This window comes from Podarcis liolepis, assembly GCF_965112155.1.
Source record: "Podarcis liolepis genome assembly, chromosome: 6".
NCBI classification, from domain to species: Eukaryota; Metazoa; Chordata; class Lepidosauria; order Squamata; family Lacertidae; genus Podarcis; species Podarcis liolepis.
In genome coordinates this window covers 14,063,599-14,088,060 of record NC_139559.1, presented here as the reverse complement: position 1 = coordinate 14,088,060, position 24,462 = coordinate 14,063,599, and the positions used below count along the sequence as shown (strand labels likewise).

The 24,462-nt window shown below is 45.9% G+C and overlaps 3 protein-coding genes across 4 annotated transcripts in view; 2 read left to right on the top strand and 1 right to left on the bottom strand.

Annotated features, from left to right (window-relative positions):
• LOC310708683 (piezo-type mechanosensitive ion channel component 2-like) overlaps nt 1–3,885 on the bottom strand; it is a 64,725-nt gene extending 60,840 nt beyond the window's left edge. Inside the window, exon 1 of the mRNA XM_083507295.1 lies at nt 3,830–3,885. Coding sequence (XP_083363421.1) covers nt 3,830–3,875 — 46 coding nt within the window. The 5' untranslated portion in view covers nt 3,876–3,885. The remainder of the gene's footprint in view (nt 1–3,829) is intronic.
• Nucleotides 1–24,462, top strand: part of EDN3 (endothelin 3) — a 527,748-nt gene that overhangs the window by 49,659 nt on the left and 453,627 nt on the right. The gene's annotated exons all lie outside the window — the stretch shown is intronic.
• GNAS (GNAS complex locus) overlaps nt 9,711–24,462 on the top strand; it is a 177,698-nt gene continuing 162,946 nt past the window's right edge. The window contains exon 1 of one of the 2 annotated variants that reach the window (XM_083507611.1): nt 9,711–10,572. In XM_083507611.1, coding sequence (XP_083363737.1) covers nt 10,335–10,572 — 238 coding nt within the window. In that variant the 5' untranslated portion in view covers nt 9,711–10,334. The remainder of the gene's footprint in view (nt 10,573–24,462) is intronic. The other variant, XM_083507610.1, reaches the window with a different exon arrangement.

Below are 24,462 nucleotides of genomic sequence, written 5' to 3'. Positions count from 1 at the left end.
TCAACCTCGGCCCTCCAGTTGTTTTTGACCTACAACTCCCATGATCCCTAGCTAGCAGGACCAGTGGTCAGGGATGCTGGGAATTGTAGTCTCAAAACATCTGGCGGGCCAAGGTTGAGGAAGCCTGCTATAAACCATCCTACGATCCTCGGATGAAGGGCGGCATCTAAATTTAATAAACAAATAAATGGCACAGTTGACAGGACATTCGTCCAGTGCTTAAAAGCTTGCACGGGCTGCCCGTATGTTGCCAGGACAAGTTCAAGGTTCTTGCATTAATTTACAAGCCCTTAATCCAGGATACCCTAAGAACTGATCGATCCCTTGCACCTCCGCTGCCCTATCTCTGATTTCTCTGGGAGAATCTCCCAGGGTACAGATGCTCAGTTTATATGCACCTGGAGCTGTGTGTTCAGTATTGTTGACCCAATTCTCTGAAACTCCCTCCCAGATGAGAACAGGCCCCTCCCCCGCATCCTGTTGACTTTCCAGTACCTAGTGAAGACCTTTTCCAGCAATCTTTTAAAGTACAGTGGTGCCTCGCAAGACAAAAAGAATCCGTTCTGTGATTCTCTTCGTCTAGCGGTTTTTTCGTCTTGCGAAGCAAGCCCATTGATGCATTAGCGGATTAGAACTATTAGCGGCTTTTAGCGGCTTATCTGCTGATCGGATCAGCTGATAAGCGGCTTAGCGGCTTAGAAAAAGGGGGGAGGGGAAAAAACCAGCAGGAACTCGCAAGACATTGTCGTCTTGCGAAGCAAGCCCATAGGAAATTTGTTTTGCGAAGCACCTCCAAAACGGAAAACCCTTTCGTCTAGTGGGTTTTCCGTCTTGCGAGGCATTCGTCTTGCGGGGCACCACTGTATGTTTTCTGATCTTCTTCTTTGGTGATCACTCGTAGCCAAGTAAGATTGTCTTCCATAAACATGGTTTTAACAATGACTCCGTAAGTGACTGTGGAGGCCAATTCTACATTCCATACATCCTTCCACAGTGAGGACATTGGGAGTTGATCACAGTGTGGATTTGCCAAGCATGCCTTCCTCTTAGCATGTTTCTCCCTTGCGTCCTGAGTTTGAGTGTCTTCAAAGCCCATGACACCTTTGGTCAAGGCTGTTCTCCAATTGGAGCGCTTGCAGGCAAGTATTTCTGATGTTTTCTGATATTGAGGTACTATTGAGTAAAAGCTAGGTTGAATACAACCTCTATCATCTTATCTCTTGCAATGGTAATTCAACACACAGGGTTCATCCACATGCCTGTTTGCCCTCCCCGGGGAAGCCCATGGTTTCATGCTGAATCGGAACAAACAGCAGTTGGATTTCCCACAGATTGCTGTCTGTTCCAATTTAGCACTAGAGAGCGAGTTTTCCAGGGAAAAGTGATGAGGCAAAGGCAAAACCACCAAGACCTGTGGAAAACCACACAACCCTGTGTTTTCTAGGTGTGGGGCAAACAGATGTGTGGATGAGCCCTCTGTATCCTAAGCCCAGTGACGGGTGGAGGTATCCCAGGCTGCCACATGTCACTCCTAAGGTCAGAAAACAGAGGAGAATGACAGGATGGTGAAAGCAACATATTTGCCCTCCTTCTGGCAACTGTCATGTGCACTTAGAGCAAGAAAGGGGAAGTTGCAACCCTCAAGACATTGCTAGACTACAGTTCTCATCATCCCTGACCATTGGCCATAGCTGGGAGTTGGAACCCAACAACGTATGGGAGCTACATATTCTCCTCCCCAGACCTGCGGTAGATGATCAACACAAAGGTAGAAAAGGCACATTACTTCACCTTTGCTGATGCTGAACCCCCACATTGTCATCTTCTGAGCCTGGTGAGGCACCAGTAATGATCAAAATTGCATTTCAGGCTCTCAGTTGCCTACTTCTATTTCTCAGTGAAGGAGTGTAGTAAAGGATGGCTAAATCGGTCAATTTTTGCTTCTTTCACTTTCTCATTTTTCTATTCTTAAGTTCAGTTCGTCGCATTTCTGCATCCTCACAAAAACCAGTCAGCATTTTGGGGTGCATTTTCCCTAATTTCTGCATGCAATTTTGCCCAAGATAATGCCTTTCTGTATATTATTTTCACTAATATACTCACACACACATTTTTTGACTGGAGAATGGCACAGCATATTTTGTGAGAACTGTCTCTTGAAGTATAGCTGTGTTTTGGTCCAGCGCATTGTTTCAGAAACTGCAAATTAAGTATCTTCGTATTAAAATGTGAATTGAGCTGGATTCCCCCCCACCCCTAAGTGCTGAAGCCCTCGCTCTCCCCACACAGAGACAGTTAAATCGCCCTCTCCTTTGTCTTGCTGTCTTTCTATCTGCTGCTATTACCAGCACCCTCCTTTTCCATCTCGAAATGTGCTTTTTCCTTCCATATCAATTACATCCTAAGTGCTATACTTCTCAGGCTGACAAAGGGTGAATGTGATGACTTGCACTGTTTTGCTGATGGGTATTTTTAAATATGCATTTCTTTTATCGAAAGATGCTTCCCACCGAAACTGTTGCTGCCAAGGTAGATATTTCCATGTCAGTGATCTTTCGGAACAGACATCGTGTACTCTTTGGAGCCTTCACACTAAATAGACAGGATTGTGAGACTGGCCCTTAAGGAACATCGATACCATTTATTTATTTAACTGTATTTAACTTCTGTTTGTTTGTTTGTTTGTTTAATTTATATCCCACCTTTTATCCAAGGTGCTCAAGGTGGCGTACATGATTCTCCCATTCCTCATTTATTTCAGAACAATTACACAGTCTTCTTCTTCTTTGGCAATCACTCGTAGCTGAGTAAGATTGTCTTCCATAAACACGGTTTTAACAATGAGTCGGTAAGTGACTGTGGAGGCCAATTCTGGACCCACACATCCTTCCCCAGTGGGGACATTGGTTTCTGGGCGGGAGTTGATCATGGTGTGGATTTGCCAAGTGTGCCTTCCTCCTAGCACATTTCTCCCTTGTGTCCTGAGTTCGAGTGTCTTCAAAGCCCATGACACCTTTGGTCCAGGCTGTTCTCCAATTGGAGCACTTGCAGGCAAGTGTTTCCCAATTGCTGGTGTTTATACTATATTTTTAAAAATTTGCCTTGAGACAATCTTTAAACCTCTTTTGTTTCCATTTTTAAAATAAAAAAATTCCTTCCAGTAGCACCTTAAAGACCAACTAAGTTAGTTCTTGGTATGAGCTTTCGTGTGCATGCACACTTCTTCAGATACACTGAAACAGAAGTTGCCAGATCCTTCTATATAGTAAAATATTTCCATTTTTAAGTTTGGAATAGAGTAGCTGCTTTGGAAGACAATAATCAGGCATCCCCGCAACATGACCAGTCCAACAAAGTTGATGTTGAAGAATCATTGCTTCAACAGTCGTGATCTTTGCTTCTTCCCGTACCCTTCCTCGTTTATTTCAGAACAATTACCGTACATATTACAGTAATACTAACGACGGATGCTTTCCAGCCTTAGACAAGACTTTTTTATGATCTGTTTCCATTCTTGGGCAGTTGCTCATCAGTCAGGAAAATTGTCTGCGGTTCTTATTTCCTCTTCTTCTTCTTCTTCTTCTTCTTCTTCTTCTTCTTCTTCTTCTTCCTCCTCCTCCTCCTCCTCCACCACCACTTTTACTGGATAACTCAGGGAAGAAAATATTGATAACAAAGGGCAAAGAGAGTGTCTGGCTTTCTGGATACATCCCTCTGGGGGAAGTTTCCCCCTTAGGCAAACAGGAAGAAGTGAATGCAGAAATGGAGGGGGGAATTCACATTGAACAGAATTGATCTCGGTGTTCAGGAGAGGTTCAGAGGATCTCACCTACTAAAAATATCCAGCAGGGAGTTATTTTTAAGAAGAAATGCATCTGAGGGTGCTTATGCTCACACACAGAACATAGCTCCTCATTTATGCAGAGTATTATCTTTGAAAACCTGTCCTGTTTATATCAGGAGCCCCATGGCAACCCGAGATTATTAAAGGGACCACAGTATGGTTCCTGACAACACATGCCACTTTGTCTGTAGGGAAGGAAAGCTGGAGCTGCTGGAGAGACAGGAAATACCTGAGCACTTTAAAGGAGTTGGGGGCGGTGGGGGAGAAGGGGACAGGATGAGGCTAGAATTTTCAACTTAAGATGGTCTCACCTTAACATAATGGTTACAACTGAAACTGCCTTCCTGTGCCTTCTGCATAAGGCAGAACAATCTCAGCAGGTGAAACTTTCTCCCATCACTGTATCTGCATGTTAAAAATATATATATTTAAAAACCAGCTACAGTGGTACCTCGGGTTACATACGCTTCAGGTTACAGACTCCGCTAACCCAGAAATAGTACCTCGGGTTAAGAACTTTGCTTTAGGATAAGAACAGAAATCGTGCTCTGGCGGTGCGGCAGCAGCAGGAGGCCCCATTAGCTAAAGTGGTGCTTCAGGTTAAGAACAGTTTCAGGTTAAGAACAGACCTCTGGAATGAATTAAGTTCTTAACCCGAGGTATTGAATTTCTGGATCAAAAGCCAGGATGGCTAAACAGAGCTTCATTGGTAAGACACCTCTGAATATCAATGGGGTGGGATGATCAGATCACCATTACGCTCTGTTTGACCAAAATAGGAAACAGAAAATAGGACTGGTTTGTGTTTCTGGTTTCTTGTTTGCCATACAGTGGTACCTCCCGTTATGAACTTAATTCGTTCCGGAGGTCCATTCTTAAGCCGAAACCATTCATAACCGGAGGCACGCTTTCACTAATGGTGCCTCCCGCTGCTGCCGCGCGACTTTCGCTCGCATCCCGGGGTGAAGTTCGCAACCAGGAGCATCTACTTCCGGGTTAGCGGAGCTCGTAACCCGAAGCATTTGCAAGGAGGACGTTGCATAACACAAGGCTCCACTGCAGTTTAGTGGTATCTTCTGCTGGTCTATGGCCATAATAAAGTTTTGGACTGGATTAGATGGTTTGGTTTAGCATCATGTCTGAACTCATTTGTCTCTCCCCATCAAACCAAGAGCAGTACACCAAGAACCAAACCTTGGTTACAGCTTGTGGCTTGTTGGGAGCAAGAGACGAACTGCAAGTCTGGGTTTAGATGACACACTGAGAAATGGTCCTTGTAGATTTGGTACCCATGCCTTTAATTTAGCGCAAGTAACATCTGTCTAAAGGGATGTGGGTGGCGCTGTGGGTTAAACCACAGAGCCTAGGACTTGCCGATCAGAAGGTCGGCAGTTCGAATCCCCACGACGGGGTGAGCTCCTGTTGCTCGGTCCCTGCTCCTGCCAACCTAGCAGTTCGAAAGCATGTCAAAGTGCAAGTAGATCAATAGGTACCGCTCCGGCGGGAAGGTAAACAGTGTTTCCGTGTGCTGCTCTGGTTCACCAGAAGTGGCTTATTCATGCTGGCCACATGACCCGGAAGCTGTACGCCGGCTCCCTCAGCCAATAAAGCGAGATGAGCACCGCAACCCCAGAGTCGGTCACGACTGGACCTAATGGTCAGGGGTCCCTTTACCTTTACCTAACATCGATCTGATTCTTCTCACTGGTTTCTAATAGGAAGAAAGTTTCTGCTGTTTGTAAAACAGGCATTATTATGCTGAAGGTGCAAAATGGGAGCGCTTCCACATGAGGAAGTGGAATAAATGTCAGGTCATACAACTATCGTCATGAGTGTTAAGGTAAGTAAACTGCAGGATGTATAAATTTTAATTACGTCTGCAAAGACCTGTGAATACACTGCTGCTTTTCTTTAAAAACACGTAGTTTAGAAAGTTCAGCCTTGTTAACTGCTTCCACATTAACAGCACCTGCTAATGTGTTGGCAGGATATTGATCCGCAAACATCAGCTCTGCTGTGGGACTAGAGAGCAGCAAAGCCTTGTCAAGCATCTACCGGCAATTGTTGTCCGGGAGTCTGCAAGTCTCAAACACCCATCATTCACTGACTAGGAAAACCGATTCCAAAGCCAGTACCTTTACACAGGTTCCTGTTCCCCACCTCGCCAATATCTAATCAAGCGCTTTTTCTCTCTCTGCAGGGAGTAAAGCACTCCCTTCTATTGCATAATGTGCCTTGGCAAATTTATGGGACACTAAATATAACCTCACTCACCTTCTAGTGCTCTCCAAAGCCCAAAGAAAGAGAAAAGGAGAAAGAGCTATTAATAATGTCTGACCTCCATAGTTTCTCTTCATGTTTAGATTCCCGTCTTTCTGGTTCTTACTAAGGGTGACACATAGCATGACTCTGACCTCCAGCAGCTGCCAGGACTCAGACATGGGGGAGCAGCTGGATTGGCCCCAGATAACCACTACCATCCAAAGGGTCAGAGAAAGGGTCATAAGCTCAATGGCAGGACATCTGCTTTTCAGGAAGACAATCTCCAGTTCAATCCCCAGCATCTCCCAATAGGAATTGGTAAAAAACATGTCCTGTTCCACCTCTCCAGGTGTGTGCTGTTACTCTGCCTGCCCCATTGGCCCCTGAGAAGGCAGTAATGACTCCTCCGTCACCCAGGCCTGGGAGACGTCAACAGTGCAGGCGTCAACAGACATGACTGGTTCAGACACCATGGAAAAGTGGTATGTTGCTTGCTCAGTCTAAGTAAGGATCGGGACCGCTTGCTGGGCTGAGTTCTGCCCAGGGGTTGCAAGGGGTGCGTCATTGTTGGGTCAACTGCATCTTTGCTTGTAGCACCCGCTGTGCCTTTGACCAACGTTTTGCCTGTGCATTGCACCAATCTGAGCAGTAAAGGTTTTGGTGGAAACCGTAACCTGAGTTAGAATCATAGAATCATAGAATCATAGAGTTGGAAGAGACCACAAGGGCCATCGAGTCCAACCCCCTGCCAAGCAGGAAACACCATCAGAGCACTCCTGACATATGGTTGTCAAGCCTCTGCTTAAAGACCTCCAAAGTAGGAGACTCCACTACACTCTTTGGCAGCAAATTCCACTGTCGAACAGCTCTTACTGTCAGGAAGTTCTTCCTAATGTTTAGGTGGAATCTTCTTTCTTGTAGTTTGGATCCATTGCTCCGTGTCTGCTTCTCTGGAGCAGCAGAAAACAACCTTTCTCCCTCCTCTATATGACATCCTTTTATATATTTGAACATGGCTATCGTATCACCCCTTAACCTCCTCTTCTCCAGGCTAAACATGCCCAACTCCCTTAGCCGTTCCTCATAAGGCATCGTTTCCAGGCCTTTGACCATTTTGGTTGCCCTCCTCTGGACATGTTCCAGTTTGTCAGTGTCCTTCTTGAACTGTGGTGTCCAGAACTGGACACAGTACTCCAGGTGAGGTCTGACCAGAACAGAATACAGTGGCACTATTACTTCCCTTGATCTAGATGCTATACTCCTATTGATGCAGCCCAGAATTGCATTGGCTTTTTTAGCTGCCGCGTCACACTGTTGGCTCATGTCAAGTTTGTGGTCAACCAAGACTCCTAGATCCTTTTCACATGTACTGCTCTCAAGCCAGGTGTCCCCCATCTTGTATTTGTGCCTCTCATTTTTTTTGCCCAAGTGCAACACTTTACATTTCTCCCTGTTAAAGTTCATCTTGTTTGTTTTGGCCCAGTTCTCTAATCTGTCAAGGTCGTTTTGAAGTGTGATCCTGTCCTCTGGGGTGTTAGCCACCCCTCCCAGTTTGGTGTCATCTGCAAATTTGATCAGGATGCCCTTGAGTCCATCATCCAAGTCGTTGATAAAGATGTTGAATAAGACCCAAGACAGAACCCTGTGGCACCCCACTAGTCACTCTTCTCCAGGATGAAGAGGAACCATTTGAGTTCTTCATTGAGCAGGAGCCAGGGCAATTCAAAAAGGTGGGATATTAAAAGTGCAGTGAAACCAACATAGGCACATGATAGGAGCTGAAGGTCACAGAGTTTTCCTGTAAGCTTGCTAGACGCTGCCAATGTGCCCTGAGTAGCTATACATTCTCCTACCTGCCTGGGGACACCTTCGTAGTCTTTCCACCTCTTTCTGCTCTGCCAGCAATGTGAGGACATCTGCTTAGTCTGAGCATGGAGATCAGATTTTAAGCTAGACTTAGGTATGTCTTTGTAACTGAGTGGCCATTTTAAGGCTGTCTGAACAAAGCTGCTGCATCTGTTACTCTGCAACAAGTATTCTGAGTGAGTAAATGCTATTTTTACCTTTCACAAGACCATTTCTGTGATCGTTGTTTTAAAGGAGAGAAAAGGGGGACATAATAGGAAAACCCTGTCTCCCTTAAAGCATCCTGGATTAATTAAAAGGCTAAAACTAGCCTATCTAAGCTTCCCTTTTAAGCTGCAAAGGGATGGCACTTTGCTGAACTCACAAACACGAGGAAGGATAATATCTAATAAATATATCCTCTCCTAGCATCTATACACATCCCAACAAAAAAGTGACATGAAATGTAATGCAAGGGAAGCAATCTTGTTGTCTTTCATAGCCCTAGTTTGACGAAGAGCTCAGGAGGACTTCAGCTCACTATTTTGTGACGTTTTGCTTGGGCCTCCGGCTCCTCCAGACAACCTATCATTGAGGATTAATCCTGATTTGTTTACACAAATCTTACGCAGAGGTTAGACTACAGCCAGTTATTACTGAACATTTTGTACTGATTTGTTTGCAGGGAGGTTGTGTGACAATGAGTATCCATCAGAATATGTTTTTGTGCATTGTCCCACTACTCATCTGTTCATTCCAAATTTTCAATGATTTCCCCCCATCACTTTCCAAACGGCAAAAATCTTGTTTCTTTTGAAAAATGGTTGTTTTTTTTGCACTAGGGGGCGACAGAGCACTTTAATCCAATTTTATCGAATCCCTCCCTCAAAATACTGCCCCTAGAGGCAGTACCCCTAATAACGCAGAGGGGGTGGCCCTTCCAATACTGCTGGACTACAGTTCCCAGCACCCTTGACCACTAGGCATGCTGGCCTGGGCTGATGGGAGCTGGGAATCCAAGCACAGCTGAAGGACTCCAAGGCTCACTAGTTCCTCATTAGAAGGAATCTCCCCACTGTGGATTTTGGATAAATAAATAGTACCCCGCCCAATAGGCAGACCAAGCAAGTGTTTAGGGCACCAGCAAAGCAGGGACACACACACACACACACACACACACACACACCCTCTGCAAACGCGAATTTTATTTTTGAAACAATTATATATAGAAGTAGTCATCATGGGGAAAATCAGAACTTTCTTAGACTTCCTTACACTCCACAGTCTTCCCCATTTTTTCTGTTCTATTTTTATTACTTCTCCCCACCCAACCAGGGGGCGTCCTACTAACGCAGATGGAAGCAATGCAGAAAACAACAACCCACATTATGTCATATACCGCAAGAAATGCATTTTATTTATTTATTTATTTATTTATTTATTTATTTATTTATTTATTTATTTATTTATTTATTTAAATTGTGTTACGGTTTAGTATTGCTTTAAATTCTGAATTTCGTATGGGTGGGCACCATCATCTTTCCAGCGCTCGGGGCCTCTGTAGGTCCTAATCCTTCCCTGGCCATGGGTGTGTCACTAACTGGGGAAGGGAGAAAGAAAAAAAAAAAGATTTTGTGGGAAACGGGATGTTGTGTTAAGTGTGTCCCGTAATCTCGTTTCATCCTGCCAAAGCGAGTCCCCGCCCCCGCCCCGAAATCCCATTGATTTAAACGGGACTCCGTCGCTGGAACCAAAGGAACCTACCGGCGTGGCCAAATTATTCCATCCTTCCTTGGGGTTGCTTTAAAAAAAAATAAATTAAAACCTTTTTCCTCCCCTATTTCAAAGCAGCAGCAGCAGCAGCAGTGTCGTTTGTGCAATTCACCGGGGAAGGAAAAGATGAAGAAATTGCGCTAGCGGCCCCGAGGAGGAGGAGGAGGAGGAGCTGGGGACGTCCTGAAGCGAGCCAACCAAAAGACAAGTGTCGGGGCAGAAGGAAGTGACTTCCGCGCCTTCGGGTTTTCTGGAGATTACGGTAAACGCGTCTCAGTCACGTGTAATTACTGGAAGAGGGCAAAAGATGAACCCGGAGTAGCAGGAGAAAATGCGCCCTTGAGTTCCGACGAGACGGTTCCACCTTAAAAGGGGAAAGGGGAGCGCAGGATTCCCCCGGAGGGAAGCCCACCCAGAGTTTGCCTGGGTCTTTTTAAAGAAAAAACCGTAGAAGCGAGAAAGTGAGGAGGAGGAGGAGGAGGAGGGGAGAGAATAACCCAGCCTCCCACGCCCCCCCCCCTTCCAGTCCCATCCCTCGGCTCGGGGCGCGCGCACCGCGCATCGTGTCCGGTCCGGGGGTCTCCCGGGTCCCACCCCGTCCTCCAGCAGCATGGGGATGTGCTACAGCCTCCGGCCCGGCGGGGACCACCTGCCCATCCCCTCCTACGGCAACGTGGAAGTGGAGGTGGTGGACCGCGGCGGCGAGTGTCCGGCGGCGATAGCGGTCAAGCTGAAGCAGGATATCAAGGCCAAAGAGAAAGCGGACATCAAGAGGAGCAAAAGCATCGACAAGTCGCTCAAAGCCGAGAAGAGGCAATACAAGCAGACGCACCGGCTGCTTTTGTTGGGTAAGTTCGGGGGGGGGGCTTAGGGTGCAGTGGCGTCGCGTGGGGGGTGCAGGGGGGGCCGGCCGCACCGGGCGCAACATCTGGGGGTTAGGGTTAGGGGGCGCAAATTACTTGCCTTGCCCCGGGTGCTGACAACCCACGCTACGCCACTGTTAGGGTGCCAACGTGCCTGGGTCTGTCTGCGGGGCGCGGTGGGCGAGATTTTTTTATTTTCCCCTGCAAGGCTGCAAATGTGGTGTCTGCCAGCAGCAAGCCGCTTGCCTGCTTTATGTTTTTTTGCAAGAGAATCGGCGTCTTGTTCGCTCGCTTGGCGTGTCCGAGCTTTGAAAGGCTGTGTTCATAAGCGGCGGCAGCAAGCTCCCTCCACGGTCTGTATTTGGGTTTCACACTCCTAATCTGTTGTGTTTGGGTTCCTCCCCGCCTCCCCCAGCCACCCCTTCGGCGCCGTTTGGCAGAAAAGTTCTGGCTTGGAGGTTTTGTGCAAAAAGTCCTTTTGTTGCTGTTGTCTTTTGTTGTGGTCGACGTGGAGTTAGTGCTGCTGCTAGTCTTTAAACCCCCACCCTCAAAGAAACCCCCTCAACCTCAAGATCAATGCATAGATCCCGAAGGAGCTGTCTTCTCCTTGTGGCTGAAAGTTTGGAGCCAGATGGTCCGCTGTTGCAACATGGTTATTCCCCCCCCCCTTCAAATGATTAGTAATCTCTGCATATATATATATTAAAAGCTGGATTTAGCAACGCAGCCGGATGTTGACAGATATGCGAGGATAACTGTAGTTGTTGCTGCTTTTAAAAACCTGAGTTTTCTCTGTTTTTTTTCTGTAATGGGCTAAAACTGAGAGCCAAGAAACACTTTCCTATTGACCCTCCTTTTGCAAAAAAGGAAAGAAAGAAGAGTTTTGAGTGTTTGCATGAGAAACATGCTCTAGTTAGGTGTGCCGGCAAATCAGAGCACTGGGGGGGGGGGTGTCTATATGGTTGTTGTTGTTGTTGTTGTTGTTGTTAAATCCACAGATGCCACAAACTTGTATTAGTAGGTTCATGTGGCTGGGGGTGAAGCTGTGGCATCTGCAACTCAGGATATGATATCGATGTTGAGACAAAGGATAAGGGGGGTGGAATATTATAAAGCACTTTGTACTAATTTTACATTTAGTATTTAATGTGTTCTGAACCACAACAGTTGCCTACAAGAAGGGGAATTAAGCTTAATCGCTTTCATTATTTCCCAGACAGAAACAAAGGCTGATTCACGGTTGGTGTGGTTTGATAAGTGGGAGGAAGCTGCAATTATTATTTTTTTAAGATACAGGTTTAGTTCTGGGGGTTTCCAGGATAAGAGAGTGTCGTTTAGAACAGGAGTGATATTCACAACCAGAATCGCGGGCCCTGTGAAGAAAATCAGGGCATTTCTGTGTACATATTGCAACCACATGAAGGATTGCTGCCCCAAATCCACATTGCTGAAGTCTGTGCATTGTATTCATTTTCATCCCTGCTATAAACTATATTAGTAAGTGGGTATAATTCAGTCTTTCCCCAAATATGGGTTGCATACATGATTCTTCCCTTTCCTGTTCTAACAGCAACCCTGAAAGGTAGTGGTTACAGATGGGTAGCCGTGTTGGTCTGCCATAGTCAAAATAAAAAAATTCCTTCCTGTAGCACCTTAAAGACCAACTAAGTAGAACTAACTTAGTTGGTCTTTAAGGTGCTACAGGAAGGAATTTTTTTATCCTGAAAGGTAGGTTAGGCTGAGAGAAGGAGACTGGCCCATGGCTGAGTGGGGTTTGAACTCTGTTCTCCTGCGCCCGTGTCTCCAACCACTACACCATGCTGGGTCTCTCTCCAACTATATAAAAGCAAACCAGTAAAATTCTCAGCAGAACATACAAATTAACCATCCAAGGATTAGGAGAAGAGGAAGGTCTTTACCTGGCACTGAAAAGACAGATATACGTAGCTGCCCCATAGCTGAAGTACTCTAGGAAGCCAGTGCGGTTTAGTGGATAGAGTGTCTTGACTAGCCACAACCTCTTAACCTACCTCACAGGGTTGTTGTAGGGATTAACCGAGGGTGGGGGGATGAACCATGTACTCCTTGGAGAAAGAAGTGGAATAGAAATGCGATAAACAAGCTCTTCTGCTTACCTGCTTGGGGCCAGCCAGGTGGAGATGTCAGTCACCAACCTGGCTTCCAGAGATCTCCATGTGGTCACAATTGGACCCACGCCGGTCGCAAAATGCGCCTGGCGCCTGGCTAATTTCTAACGCTGATCCTATCATTGCATGGATTTCCACTTGTGCAGCAGAATGTCCTCCCCTCTTCTCCCCCGTGTGCCCCTAAATCTGTTCTTGGAGCTTCCCTCAACCGTCTGGAGCAGATTTTGGGAAGCGCACATGCGGAGGGAGGAAAAGGGAGGAAAGTCCTGTTTTGCCAGGGATCCTCCTTTTGTCGATAGGCTGCTTACATATTGGGGGGAAGCCGGAGCTCATGGAGTCGTGATGGTGGCTGAGGCCTGGGGGCACAGGTTCGTTTTATGATGCCCTGTCTGGAATGCGGCGGGGATGACTGCCACAAGGTATCAGCTGATTCAGGATAAAAATATTGCGAGCTTAAGGCTGTCTTGGCAAAAAAAAATAAGATTAAAAATCAAGATAATGTATTTTGAGATGCTAAAAAGGATAATAGATGGGATTGTGAATTGTGTTCTGTGCGCTGTGCTAATCATTGGGCTTGGTAGCTAGGGTGATGGGAATGGTCGTCCAATAAATTCCAGAGGCCTGTCCCTAGCTTCGTGGAACAAAGTGTATTTCTTCCATTCAGGTTTTGTTTGGTAAAGTTATGCTTATTTGGCATGCCTGCTTCTGAATCAAAAGGGTTCCTGGGAACGTGGCAAAGGAAGATGGCGACCTCCTCTCGATTAGGAAGTGTGAAGAGGTTGTGGGGTTCTAACCCACAACCCTGAGATTAAGAGACTCATGCCCTACCAGCTGAGCTAGTGGTTTTGCCTGGCTGGAATTTGCCTTTGCATGCCTGGATGGAGGAAAAGAGCAGACTAGATTTCTGTGCAAATGAAAGATTGCATATGTTTCTTCACTTAGCTTAGCCTCTGGCTCTGCTCACCACTGACACCAAAAGATTGCCCTCCCACTTTTGAATTACCCTGCACGGTTGTCCCTTCTGAGGAACCTTACAGCTACTTAAACCTTACAACCTCTGTTGTGCATCACAGCGCCGACGCAGACCCCGTGTTCCATGCGCGGAACATTCTTTGCTTCTCGGTTGCATCTGGCTGTTTTGCCGTGGGCTGCCACTGGCCCTTCCAGAAAGCTCTATAAAACAGGGTGTTAAGGGCCACATTCACCCCATATATTTAAAGCACTGTTTGCAAGAGTTAACAGAAACCCCAGACTCGGCTGCGGCTTTCCACCTGCAGGCCACGGGGAAACACAGGAGACCACTTCTCCTTGTCCTCGCTTCCTCGGGACAGAGCATTATGACTGTCTCACTCCTCTGTCCTATCTTTACCTTTCTCGCTTCTCCTATTTTGTCAACCAAATCCTGGTGGCCATACACATTTCAGGTTTCTCCTGCTCTAGTTTTCTTCTAGCCATCAACCTCCGCTCCATCCAAGGCAACGTCTCCTCTGTCTCTGCAGTAGGAACTGTTTAAGCCTGTAGTCCAGGCAACACGGTTTGGGTAGCCTGCTTAACTTGTAGCGGCTAACTGTCTTGCTATTTTATTATTTCTTCCTCTTACTTATTTATTGAATTTATATACCGCCCTATACCTGGAGGTCTCAGGGCGGTTCACAGAAAATATCACAATATTTGTTGTTGTTGTTGTTTAGTCATTTAGTCGTGTCCGACTCTTCGTGACCCCATGGACCAGAGCACGCCAGGCGCTCCTGTCTTCCACTGCCTCCCGCAGTTTGGTCAAACTCATGCTGGTAGCTTCAAGAACAAGGTCCAACCATCTCGTCCTCTGTCGTCCCCTTCTCCTTGTGCCCTCAATCTTTCCCAACATCAGGGTCTTTTCCAGGGAGTCTTCTCTTCTCATGAGGTGGCCAAAGTATTGGAGCCTCAGCTTCAGGATTTGTCCTTCCAGGGAGCACTCAGGGCTGATTTCCTTAAGAATGGAGAGGTTTGATCTTCTTGCAGTTCTTGGGACTCTCAAGAGTCTACTCCAGCACCATAATTCAAATCAAAATAAGAATAATAACCTGATAACACCCCCCAAACAAGAGCCACATTTTAACAGGGTATAGGATGTCCGTCAGGTCAACCAGCCAAAGGCCTGGTTAAAAAGGAATGTCTTTGCCTGGTGCCTAAAGGTGTATAATGAAGGCACCAGGCAAACGTCCCTGGGGAGAGCATTCCACAGACGGGGAGCCACTGCAGAGAAGGCCCTGCTCTTGTATTGCCACCCTCCAGACCTCTTGAGGAGGCACATGAAGAAGGGCCTCAGAAGATGATCTCAGGTTCTGGGTAGGTTCATATGGGAAGAGGCGGTCTTTCCATTTCTGTAGGGTCTTTATATTTCTGTACTATAGAGGCCAGGGTGCTGAATCTCTTCATTTTATGCTTACGACAGCCTTGTAAGGTAGGTTAGGCTGAGCAAGAAGGAGTGCTCCACAGTCACTGGATGGGTGGAGTTTTGAACCATAATCTCCCCAGTCGTAGTCCAGCGCTGCAGTGGGAAACCTGTGGTTCTGCAGAAGCTGTGGGACTCCCAGTTCCCCTCAGTTCCAGCAACAAGCATGGACAATGATCAGGGATAATATATTTATTTCCGATATGTAAATAGCATTCAGCGTTTCTAATGCAAGTTAGATTCAGAGTTGAAGACCAGCCAGCATCATGTCATGGATGGTTGGACACAGAATAATGGCAGGAGAACCAGCTGCGGAACTCCCAAGGGGAGAAGTCTCAGAGCCCAGGGAGTGGCGATGTAAAAGCTACTTGCATAAATCTAATGGGATACAGTGGAATTGATTCAGTTGATTTATATGCCACTTTCCCACAATGAGCTGTGCAGACATTCAAAACATCAAAATACAGAGCATTGAAAAATGCAAATGAAAATACAAATACACAAAATACAGAACATAACAGTACATTTTTTTAAAAAATGACAAAAATCTTTAGCACTCGTTTCTGTGTTAACTGGTTCCAGAAATAATCCGTTTGCAACTCCATGAACCAGAAAATCACAGGAGTAAATTGATGAAATTTGGGGTGGTATACAATTTTTTCCTTGCTGTTTTCATGAGGGATCAGAAGTGTGCATGTGCAGAAAGAGTGGGAAAGTAGTGATGCTGCCCAGTGATGTTCATCGTTGGCCACTGGTGTGAATGGAATTTAGTGTGACACGCTGGTAATATTGGTCAAAAATCCACAGCTCCATAATGCAACAGGTACTGCAATATGAAAGAAATGTTAGCAAACAGGATGGAAACACTAGCATTGTAACCAGGAAATCTAATTCAGTATTTCCCACATCTGAATGTACCCCTTGTGGAGTGACTCTTTGATAAAGCCATTAATATGACCGGAAGAGGAACTGGTATTGAGATTGAGTGCAGACATTGAGCCAGGAAAGCCGTAGTTTGTACCTCAGGCAGAAACTCTCTATAAATGGCAAGCAACTTCCCTCAGCCTCAGAGCACCCCTCCCACACTTCTGCCGTGTGGGGGCCACAGCAGCGTCCCACAGCAGCTGCCGTAAAAGGTTGCTGAGATAATGTTTGGTGAAGTGTTCTGAGAACCCGGGAAAATGTCATTCTAAATGCTAAGCATTATTTGGATTAATCTAGCTTTGAGGGAAAGATCCGAAAGGGAAGTACAGAAAAGGGGAAGCCACACGAGGAGGAGACCGAGCATGTTGAAATTACGCCTCACTTTGTTTTCTGCTGTAATAAAAAGCAGAAGAATGTGTGGGCTTGTGTTTATGTAGCACAGATCAACTCATTTGAGCGATCCATAAAATGCAGCTTGTAGCTTTCCCTGATTTACCAGTATGTGTGAGAATGCTGGACTAGACGGGGTCATCTGTCTGACCCAACAGGACTCTGTTCTCATGTTCTTATGATTCAGACACATATTGTCCAATAGTTTCAGTGTGTTCAGCCAGGGCTGCTGCTTCAGTAATATCCTGGTTCAGTGCTACCAGCATGAAGAATGGCCCTTAACTTTCATGTAGATGCGTTTTAGGAATGGATTAGTCATGTGTTATCAGCCCAGTTCATGCATGCTCCTTCCTGCTCCTTCCATGTTATTCTCTCCCTGCTTAAAAAGCCACATCTGTGGACTGAATTCTGTAATCGACTTAAGAAGCTAACTTGTAAGGAACTCTGAGGGGTCTGAGTTGCAGGATGGGAATGTGGTTTACATTTGGAGCTTTTTTTGAAACAATTCGTTTCTATTTACTTAAACCCGTCTGTGGTTTGAAATTCTTCCTCAGTTTCTTCTTCTTCTTCTTTGCTCCATCTGGCAATTCCCTGCTCTGTGGGATCCACATAGCTAATTAAAAAGAAATAAGTGGCTCTTGTGTCTTATCAGCATCATCAGATTGCTTCAAGGTAATCAGCTGTCTCGGGTCATTTGGGAGTAACTTTGGAAAGCACGCTGAAAATCAGTGGCCACAGGTCAGGGGTGATGAGCGCTGGGGTCCAAAGACATCCAGAGGGAATTGTAGAATTGGAAGGAACCATGAGGGTCATCTAGTTCAACCCCCTGCAGTGCAGGATTTTTTTGTCCAATGTTGGGCTCAAAGCCACAACTCTGAGATTAAGAATCTCATGCTGTACTGCACTAACTGAGCTCATAGCTTTCTTCCCCCTGGTTTAGGGTTAATGCCAGTTCTGTGCTTTCTCAGATTAGAATGCCAGTTCATTGTATTGATTTAAGAATCCTTCCTTCTGAGAACCGGACGTGCACTGCTCAGAAGTTGAAAAGAAAACTGCAAAATGATCCTTGAGGGGTAGGCAAAGAAATAAGGAAGGCGAGGAGGTGAGAGCAGACAACACAGGTCTGGGGGAAAATACAAGGAATGCCATTCAGGAGCTATTTTGGGAGAGGTTTAGGGACTCCCTTCGGGTTTCCCCTGGATCTTTTAAAACCTGATTCGGCAGTTAATATTGGGTTTTCACTGGAGCAAGCAGCAGAGCAAAAAGAAAAAGAAGAGTTTTCAGACCTAGAATAAGAGATTGATACAGATTTCAATGAATATGGATCAAAGAAAAGTGTGGATGAGCCCTAAGTCATTTGCAATCAGAATGTTCTCACCCAGAGCAATAGCTCCCTGTGTTTTACTGTGTTTAATATGTCTTTATTTTCCTTTCCTTTTCACCGAAATCATAGTACAGTCTTACCTTGGAAGTCGAATGGAATCTGTTCCAGAAGTCGGTTCGACTTCCAAAATGTTCGGAAACCAAAGCGCTGCTTCTGATTGGCTGCAGGAAGCTGCTGCGGCCAATCGGAAGCTGTGGAAGCCCTGTTGGACGTTCGGGTTCCAAAGAATGTTTGCAAACTGGAACACTCAATTCCAGGTTTGCAGCATTTGGGAGCCAAAACACCGAGTACCAAGGTGTTCAGGATCCAAGGTATGACTGTACACATACATAACCACACACAACACACATCAATCACTTAAATAAGAAGCCTGCCTTTCATCAGTGTTCCAAGGGTGGATCAGGTGCATAAGTTGTGACTCAAGTAGTTAATGTAAGAAACCCCAGTCAATAGAGAACAATTGGCATAAGAATCCACACAAGGCAAATCAAGGAGATCAGCCTCTGTGTTGATACATAGGAACATTGTTGTTGTTGTTTAGTCGTGTCCGACTCTTCGTGACCCCATGGACCAGAGCATGCCAGGCACTCCTGTCTTCCACTGCCTCCCGCAGTTTGGTCAAACTCATGATGGTAGCTTCGAGAACACTATCCAACCATCTTGTCCTCTGTCGTCCCCTTCTCCTTGTGCCCTCAATCTTTCCCAACATCAGGGTCTTTTCCAGGGAGTCTTCTCCTTTCATGAGGTGGCCAAAGTACTGGAGCCTCAGCTTCATGATCTCTCCTTCCAGTAAGCACTTAGGGCTGATTTCCTTAAGAATGGAGAGGTTTGATCTTCCTGCAGTCCATGGGACTCTCAAGAGTCTCCTCCAGCACCATAATTCAAAAGCATCAATTCTTTGGCGATCAGCCTTCTTTGTGGTCCAGCTCTCACTTCCATACATCACTACTGGGAAAACCATGGCTTTAACGATACGGACATTTGTTGGCAAGGTGATGTCTCTGCTTTTTAAGATGCTGTCTAGGTTTGTCATTGCCTTTCTCCCAAGAATCAGGCGTCTTTTAATTTCGTGGCTGCTGTCACCATCTGCAGTGATCATGGAGCCCAAGAAAGTAAAATCTCTCACTGCCTCCATTTCTTCCCCTTCTATTTGCGAGGAGGTGATGGGCCCAGTGGCCATGATCTTCGTTTTTTTTTTATGTTGAGCTTCAGACCATAATTTGCGCTCTCCTCTTTTACCCTCATTAAAAGGTTCTTTAATTCCTCCTCACTTTCTGCCATCAAGGTTACAGAGGAACAGAGGAACCCTTATTCTGACTCAGAGCATTGTTTTCTGTGTAGCTCAGCACTGTCTACACTGAGTAGCAATGGCTTTCTGGGATTTCTGGCATGGCTGCCTCCCAGTCTCACCTGGCTTGAGCCTGACACTTCCGGCTTGCAAGGCAGCTGCTTTGCCACATTGCTGCCACCCTTGCCCACAGTTTCTCAGTGTTGCAGGTTGCCTTCCTTCCTACTTCACTGTGATTGGGGTCTCCTGGTGGTTCAGAAAAGGAGCAACTTTCACAACAGTGCTTTCTTGCACTTATGAAACCACTTTAAAAAAAAAATTGTAGGTTCCCAGCAGTCCTTTTTATTGCCAATGAGTCTGGGACCCACAATCCTGCCTCGTCTGTCCAAATCAGAGCTGAGAACTATGAGGAAATGGATCAGAAATGAAAAGCAAGGTCATTATATTCGTCTACGGTGAGTCGGCGTGTTCTAAATTTGGAGCATTGCAGGCAATTGTGTGTTTGCTCCGCCAAATGAGGAGCATTTAGTAGAGATGGGACAAAAATAGGGCAATTAGAATAGATTAGTTTGCACAAAAATGCTTAAGCTTCTAAAACCGGGGTGGGGAGCCTGTGGCCTGGCAGTTGGACTCCAGATCCCATCACCAGTGACAGACTGGGGTACTATGACACCCTGTGCAAGGCCAAAATTTCATGTTCACCTAGTCCTCTCTCTGCCCTCCTAAAGGCAGGTAAAGAGGAGCCCGTCTGACAGGGTCTTAGAGCCTTCTTCCCAAAGCTGGGAAAGCTCAGAATAGGACTCTAGGACTCTATCTAATTTAAGATGTGCCATGGAGGGTATTTGCATAGTTCTAACATTTGAAGGTCCTGCCAACCTAGCAGTTCGAAAGCACGTCAAAGTGCAAGTAGATAAATAGGTACTGCTCCAGCGGGAAGGTAAACGGTGTTTCCGTGCGCTGCTCTGGTTCGCCAGAAGTGGCTTAGTCATGCTGGCCACATGACCCGGAAGCTGTACGCCGGCTCCCTCAGCCAATAAAGCAAGATGAGCGCCGCAATCCCAGAGTCGGTCACGACTGGGCCTAATGGTCCCTTTACCTTTGCCTTAACATTTGAAGGGCCATAGCTCAGTGGCAGAGCATCTGCTTCTCATGTGCACAAGGTCACAGGTTCAATTCCTGCCATCTCCAGATAGGGCTGGGAATGCCCCACTCATCTGAAATGATGATGATGATAATTATTATTATTATTATTATTAATTTATTTATTGAAACCCTGGAGTGCAGCTGCTAGTCACTGAAGACAGTGCTGAGCTAGATGGGTCAGTTGAGTCGATATAAGCTGCCTTTCCTGTACTTGGAGGGAAATGCAACCTTTAAATTTATTTTTTGGAATAAAAGCAACATGGGTAGGGTTGATTAATTTGCCATTTAAATTTCTGTGGCATACCTGGAGTTCCTTAAGAGAGCTCTTGCCCCTCTCTGTACCTTGGCCACCCCCATGGGGGTCATTAGGAAGACCAATTTGGCTGGGCCTCTCAGTGTCCTGCCTTTATCACTAGGATTAAACCCACAGTAGAATAGCCAGATGGATTGTTAGCTTCCACTACCCACCATAACTCAGCTAAAACACCAGAGACAGGTTCAGATTCTTGAATCAAACTGCACCAGCTCTGCTTTAAACCATGGGTAGGCAAACTAAGGCCTGGGGGCTGGATCCGGCCCAATTGCCTTCTAAATCCAGCCTGCGGACGGTCCAGGAATCAGCGTGTTTTTACATGAGTAGAATGTGTCCTTTTATTTAAAATGCATCTCTGGGTTATTTGTGGAGCATAGGAATTCGTTCATATTCCCCCCCCCCCCAAAAAAAAATATAGTCCGGCCTCCCACAAGGTCTGAGGCACAGTGGACCAGTCCCCTACTGAAAAAGCTTGCTGACCCCTGTTTAAACCTTTGATTTGATTTATTGACAAGATATGCAGAACATTGTATTGCCATAGCTGTCAACCTTCCCTATTTTTGCGGGAAACTCCCTTATTCCAGCACCGTTTCCCACTGCTATCCCGGATTGTTAGATATTCCGTAGACTGTCCCCGGGAGAGGTGAGGCTACTGATCCCTTATTTTTGAGGCTGCTGATCCCTTATTTTCAAATCTGAAAGTTGACAGCTATGGGTATTGCCATCAGTTTAAATCAAAGGTGATTCTAGCTTCTGAACTGGCTCCGACTACAGTGGTACCTCAGGTTAAGTATTTAATTCATTCCGGAGGTCTGTTCTTAACCTGAAACTGTTCTTAACCTGAAGCACCATTTTAGCTAATGGGGCCTCCTGCTGCTGCCACGCTGCCGGAGCACGATTTCTGTTCTCATCCTGAAGCAAAGTTCTTAACCTGAAGCACTATTTTTGGGTTAGCGGAGTCTGTAACCTGAAGCGTATGTAACCCGAGGTACCACTGTGCTAGCATGTAGAGAGATAGCATCTCTTATGTACAAGCTGCAAGACTAGGTAAGCCTGGGATCAGAAACCTCACTTTCTACCCTCCCTGACTGACTGAAGGGCCCACATAGTGCAGATCTAGGCTAAACATTATTCTAGATCTTTCCTGTGAAATTGACAAAGTGGCTTAAATCGCGTCAGGATGTTTGCAGGCATGAGATAAAGGTCGCAGAAGTCCGCCTTGATTACCCCTCAAGGAAGGGTTGACGGGGAGCAAAACCAGGCACCTCAGGGCGCAACAAAAGTTCAAACTTAAACATTTGAGGAGTTTAATTTAATCCGACACTTCCCAAGGCAACCCAAAACAACTTACAACCAATCAGCCAAACAAGCAAAAACCCCACCTAGATGTATTAAAACTAGGGGAGGGGACCCCTCAAAAACATCCCGCCCACTTCTAAAAGGCCACAGATAGTTAAAAGCCAAAGGCCTGGTTATAAAGTTTTTGCCCGGCATCTTAAGATATATAATGAAGGTGCCAGGCAGGCCTCCCTAGAGGGTAAAGGTAAAGGTAAAGGGACCCCTGACCATTAGGTCCAGTCATGACCAACTCTGGGGTAGCGGTGCTCATCTCGCTTTATTGGCCAAGGGAGCCGGCGTACAGCTTCCGGGTCACGTGGCCAGCATGACTAAGCTGCTTCTGGTGAACCAGAGCAGCACACGGAAACACCGTTTACCTTCCTGCCTATTTACCGCATTTTTTGCTCTAAAAGACTCACTTTTTCCCTCCTAAAAAGTAAGGGGAGATGTGTGTGCGTCTTATGGAACGAATGCAGGCTACGCAGCTATAACAGAAGACAGAACAGCAAGAGGGATTGCTGATTGCCCTGCGCAGCAATCCCTCTTGCTGTTCTGGCTTCTGAGATTCAGAATATATTTTTTTCTTGTTTTCCTCCTCCAAAAACTAGGTGCGTCTTGTGGTCTGGTGCATCTTATAGAGCGAAAAATACGGTATCTACTTGCACTTTGACGTGCTTTTGAACTGCTAGGTTGGCAGAAGCAGGGACTGAGGAACAGGAGCTCACCCCGTCGCGGGGATTCGAACCGCCGACCTTCTGATTGGCAAGTCCTAGGCTCAGTGGTTTAACCCACAGCGAGGGAGCATTCCACAAATAGGGAGCTGCCATAGAAAAGGCCTGTTCTTGCCTTGCTGCCCTCTGGACCTCTCATGGGGGAGGCACACGAAGAAGGGCATCAGATGATGATCGCAGGGTCCAGGTCAGTTCCTATGCAAAGACGCAGATATTGAATGAGTTTTGTTATTTTTGCATGGTTTATGCTGTAGTTTATTGCTTTTTTTGTACTGTGAGCTTTTTTAAAAAAGATGGGCAGTGCCCAGAAAAGTAGCTTCCTTATTTATGCATTTATTTACTCATAAGAGCATTTCTAAATTGCCAAGTCATTAAAAAAAGCCAAAAAAAGCCAAAAAACTCATAAGACATGGTAAAGTTATGCAACTGTAAAATACCAAACAAATGACCCAACACTGAATCGAATTAATTCTCTAAAAATGCTTGGCGAAACAGACAAGTTTTCGGCAGAGTTGTGGGTGCCTGTCTGATTTCAGCAAGACTGAGAACAGTCTTCTAGAATACTTGTTCCATTACACCAGAAACCTTAAATTGCGCTAAACGCCTTCCTTTGTGTAGAAACTGAATCAATATGTGATAACTGTCAGGCGGTCAGAAGGGCTTTCCCAGATGATCACAGGGATCTAGCTACTGTATAATCAGATCTGGCAAGGCAGTCCTTCAGGTAACGTGGTCCTGGGTTGTTTAGGGCTAGCTCTCTACACTAACAGTTGTACCTCGAATTTAGTTCAGCAACATACTGGCAGCCAGTACAGTCATACCTCATGTTACGTTTGCTTCAGGTTGCGTCCTGCGGCAACCTGGAAGTACCGGAAAGGGTTACTTCCAGCTTTTTCCGCTCGCGCATGCGCAGACATGCAAAATGACATTACGCGCATGCGCAGGAGCAGCGAATTGCGACCTGCGCATGCACAGATGCGGGTTGCGTTCTGCTCATGTTGCAAACGGGCCTCCGGAATGGATCCCGTTCGCAACCAGAGGTACCACTGTATGTTGATACAGAGATGCTTCGTCCAAAAGCCAGACTGCAGCATTCTGCATTATAAAATAAATGTGATATTTCTGGTAACTCTTCCTTGAGCTTGGACATCCCCATATTGATGGCAATGGGTGGCAGAATGCTAGCAGTGAATTCCAGAGCCTGCTTTTAGAATAAGGCGTTTTTTTAGAGCATTTTTTGTTTATAGAGTGTTGCTAGATCATTCCAAGGATCAAGGGTCACAGCTATTGGTTTGCGCGTTACCTCAACATTTGTGTGGCACAATCCGCCAGCCATTTCTTCCTTGTTCTTTGTTCAGCTGAAATATATTCTCCCTGAGCCACCCACAATTGTAATGAGCGGATTGGGTTGTTACTTGTTGCTGTGCAACCATAATGGTTTAATATATGGCTGCTGAGTTTGTCGGTTTAACATCTGCTTGCCCAATAGCCAAACTAGAGGTAGGCAATCTGTCAACCCAGGTTAGAGTCACATAGCAGGACTGGGAAATATGCAACAACAAAACTGGAATTAAAAAATAATAATGTTTGAAGCCTATTTTAATGGGTTCTGCTGTGGATTAAAACCACAATTTTTTCCCTCAGTGTCCGTCTAAGTGCATTTTACTTAAACTTCTGCTCTTGTTTAAAACAGGTACTTTTTCCTGTCAGTGACTCTCCATTCTCACTGGATTCAAGTTTTTCCCTTTTCTATTCCTAAGCTGCCTCATATGAGAGAGATCAA